The 2,503-nt window shown below is 44.9% G+C and overlaps 1 protein-coding gene across 1 annotated transcript in view; it reads right to left on the bottom strand.

Annotated features, from left to right (window-relative positions):
* Positions 1–200: 200 nt before the first annotated feature.
* LOC122248292 (uncharacterized) overlaps positions 201–2,503 on the bottom strand; it is a 2,375-nt gene continuing 72 nt past the window's right edge. The window contains exons 1-2 of the mRNA XM_043008207.2: positions 2,427–2,503; positions 201–2,275 (exon numbers count right to left, since the gene is read on the bottom strand). The exon at positions 2,427–2,503 is cut by the window's right edge and continues 72 nt beyond it. Of these exons, the coding sequence (XP_042864141.2) occupies positions 1,362–2,087 (726 nt within the window). The 5' untranslated portion in view covers positions 2,088–2,275; positions 2,427–2,503 and the 3' untranslated portion in view covers positions 201–1,361. The remainder of the gene's footprint in view (positions 2,276–2,426) is intronic.

The following is a 2,503-nucleotide window of genomic DNA, read 5'->3' as shown; positions in this document are numbered from 1 at the left end:
CAAATTGTAGGTCTAAGGAAAACATTAATTCGTTTTTATTAATTGCAACATAGGTTTTAAAAAATCGTTTTTATTAATTGCAACATAGGTTTAAAAAGTTTTTAGTTTTTTTTAGTTTGGTTATTTCTAGATTTCAGATTCCTGAAACAACCATACATCACATCAAAATAAAAAGGGATAAAATAAAGAAAACACCAACATAGGAAAACCGTTTTAATAACAACATATATTACATCATAAATATCTTATAAACTTAAGTTCTAATATAGTACATCTATATTCCCCATTTTCTCTATTTTTCAAAAAAAAAAAAAAAAAAAAATGAAAGTCCGCTACAACTACCCTTCCTGTAATCTAATATAAAATTCCCAATAAGACACAATTTCCACAGCGCTCAGGTTATGGCACCACTACTTGACTAGAATCCGAACGCCTGTGGTGTTATGTGCGTAGAGTTTAATACCACTTCACTAAAAAAGAAAAAAAAAAAGAATAAAGGATCAACGGTTTAAGTTTAATATCGTACGTATGACTTTCCAACCTTTTGGAAATTCTGTTTCCGGAAATATGAAATGATTAATATGATAAGAAATTGATAAGAATCACGAATTTCATCCCGATTTTTTTTTTTTTTTTTTCAATTTCTAACACGTACAGACGATTGGAAAGGCTGGACGTTTTTCTTCTTCTCTTCATTTTTTAAAATAATTTTCATTAGTTGGACACACTCATATTTTTCTTGCCACGCTTTATGTGATTCATCTTCCTTCTTTCCTTATTCTGATTCCGAGTCTACATTCTTCTGTGATCTTTCTCTTCTCTCTCTCTCTCTCTCTCTCTCTCTCTCTCTCTCTCTCTCTCTCTTCAGCCTTTGCCTTTCCTCCTCCTTTTTCTTTTTTGCTTCTCTCTTTCTCTCTTGTCGTCTTTTTGTCTCTTTCTCACTCGACCCTTTCTCTCTCTCTCTCTCTCTCTCTCTCTCTCTCTCTCTCTCTCTCTCTCTCTCTCTCTCTCTTTCTCTCCCTCGTTTTTTTCCTTCTCCAGCCTCTCTCTATCTTTCTCTCGCACGTTCTCCCTATCTTCTCTCCACTTCTCTCTCTCTCTCTCTCTCTCTCTCTCTCTCTCTCTCTCTCTCTCTCTCTCTCTCTCTTCCTCTCTCGCTCTCTCTCGCTTTTACCTCTCACCCTCTATGGATCACTTCCCTTCAATACCTCTATTGATCTTGCTTCCCCCCTCATTCACTCTACCTCTCTCTCTCTCTCTCTCTCTCTCTCTCTCTCTCTCTCTCTCTCTCTCTCTCTCTCTCTCTCTCTCTCTCTCTCTCTCTCTCTCTCTCTCCCTCTCCCTATCTCTCTCTCTCTCTCTCAGGCCTCACTCCAGACTCGCGGAGGCTCACATCCCAGCATGAAGTCATCGTTGTGCGAAACCGGCGACATGTAGCAGAAGGACTCGAGGTTGTCCTGGAACACCTGGTGCGACGAGGCCCCGGCCAGGATGGAGACCAGGTCGGTGCCTTGCCCTGCGTGGTGCTCGAGGAACTGCCCGTTGGAGGCCTGGTGGTGGATGGGCGAGGCGGGCTTCTGGGGACTCGAGGGCGTGTTGTCGAGGATGGCGGAGAGGACCCAGGAGCACGTGTCCTGCGGGGCGCTGCCGTCCAGGATGTCCTGCAGGGAGCGGATGTAGGCGGAGGCGAGTCTCAGCGTGGCGATCTTGGTCATGTCCGAGGCGGCGCGGCGACTGCACACCCACGACGGCAACACGCCGCGAAGACTCTCGAAGGCGGTGTTGATCTGCCGCATGCGGTAGCGCTCCCGGGCGTTGGCGGTCTTCCTGCGGTACCTGGACAGCGGCGCCGCACGCGGCTTGTGTCGCAGGCTCTCCCCGAAGTTCCAGTCGCTGTCGCAGAGGCGCCGGGCGTGAACCGAGCGCGGCCGCAGCTGGTACTTCCCGTTGGAGTTGGAGGCGCCCGGAGACTTCGCCGCGTCGGGGACCTCCTCGGGGGAGCTGCTGTTGCTGTCACTGTTATTGTTATCGTCTACTATCCCCATTTCACTGTTTTTCATCGTTTCCTGGTCGTCTAGTCTTGCCATTTTCTCTCGTCTGATTCCAAATCTGATTTCCAGCGTACGAATAACTTAAAATTGCAACAAGAAGCGTTGATATATATATATATACAGTCGAAGTCTATTTCAGTTTGCAACGTTCCATCACTGAGTGAAAAGAGACACGTCTATTTGTACTCACAGCGCTTGACACCACAGAGCCATTTCGGTACGATCTGCAACGGAAAATGGCGAACATTAATTACCTTCTCAATAATTATGATATACTAACGAAATCAATAAAAAAAAAAATGATATAAAAAATATAAAGTAAATATCAAAGTTTAGATAGCCAGGAGACACAGACAAGATAACGCACTATCGCACCTTTCTTTCTGACCCTTCTCAAACTTTGGCTCTTCTGCCAGTAATCACGTGACCAGCATCAGGAGGTTGGACGAGCA

Source organism: Penaeus japonicus, unplaced genomic scaffold, assembly GCF_977035675.1.
Source record: "Penaeus japonicus unplaced genomic scaffold, GWHDUDI00000001_assembly GWHDUDI00000008, whole genome shotgun sequence".
In the NCBI taxonomy this organism is placed as follows: Eukaryota; Metazoa; Arthropoda; class Malacostraca; order Decapoda; family Penaeidae; genus Penaeus; species Penaeus japonicus.
The sequence above is the reverse complement of the archived record's forward strand: the minus strand, read 5'-3'. Positions and strand labels throughout refer to the sequence as shown.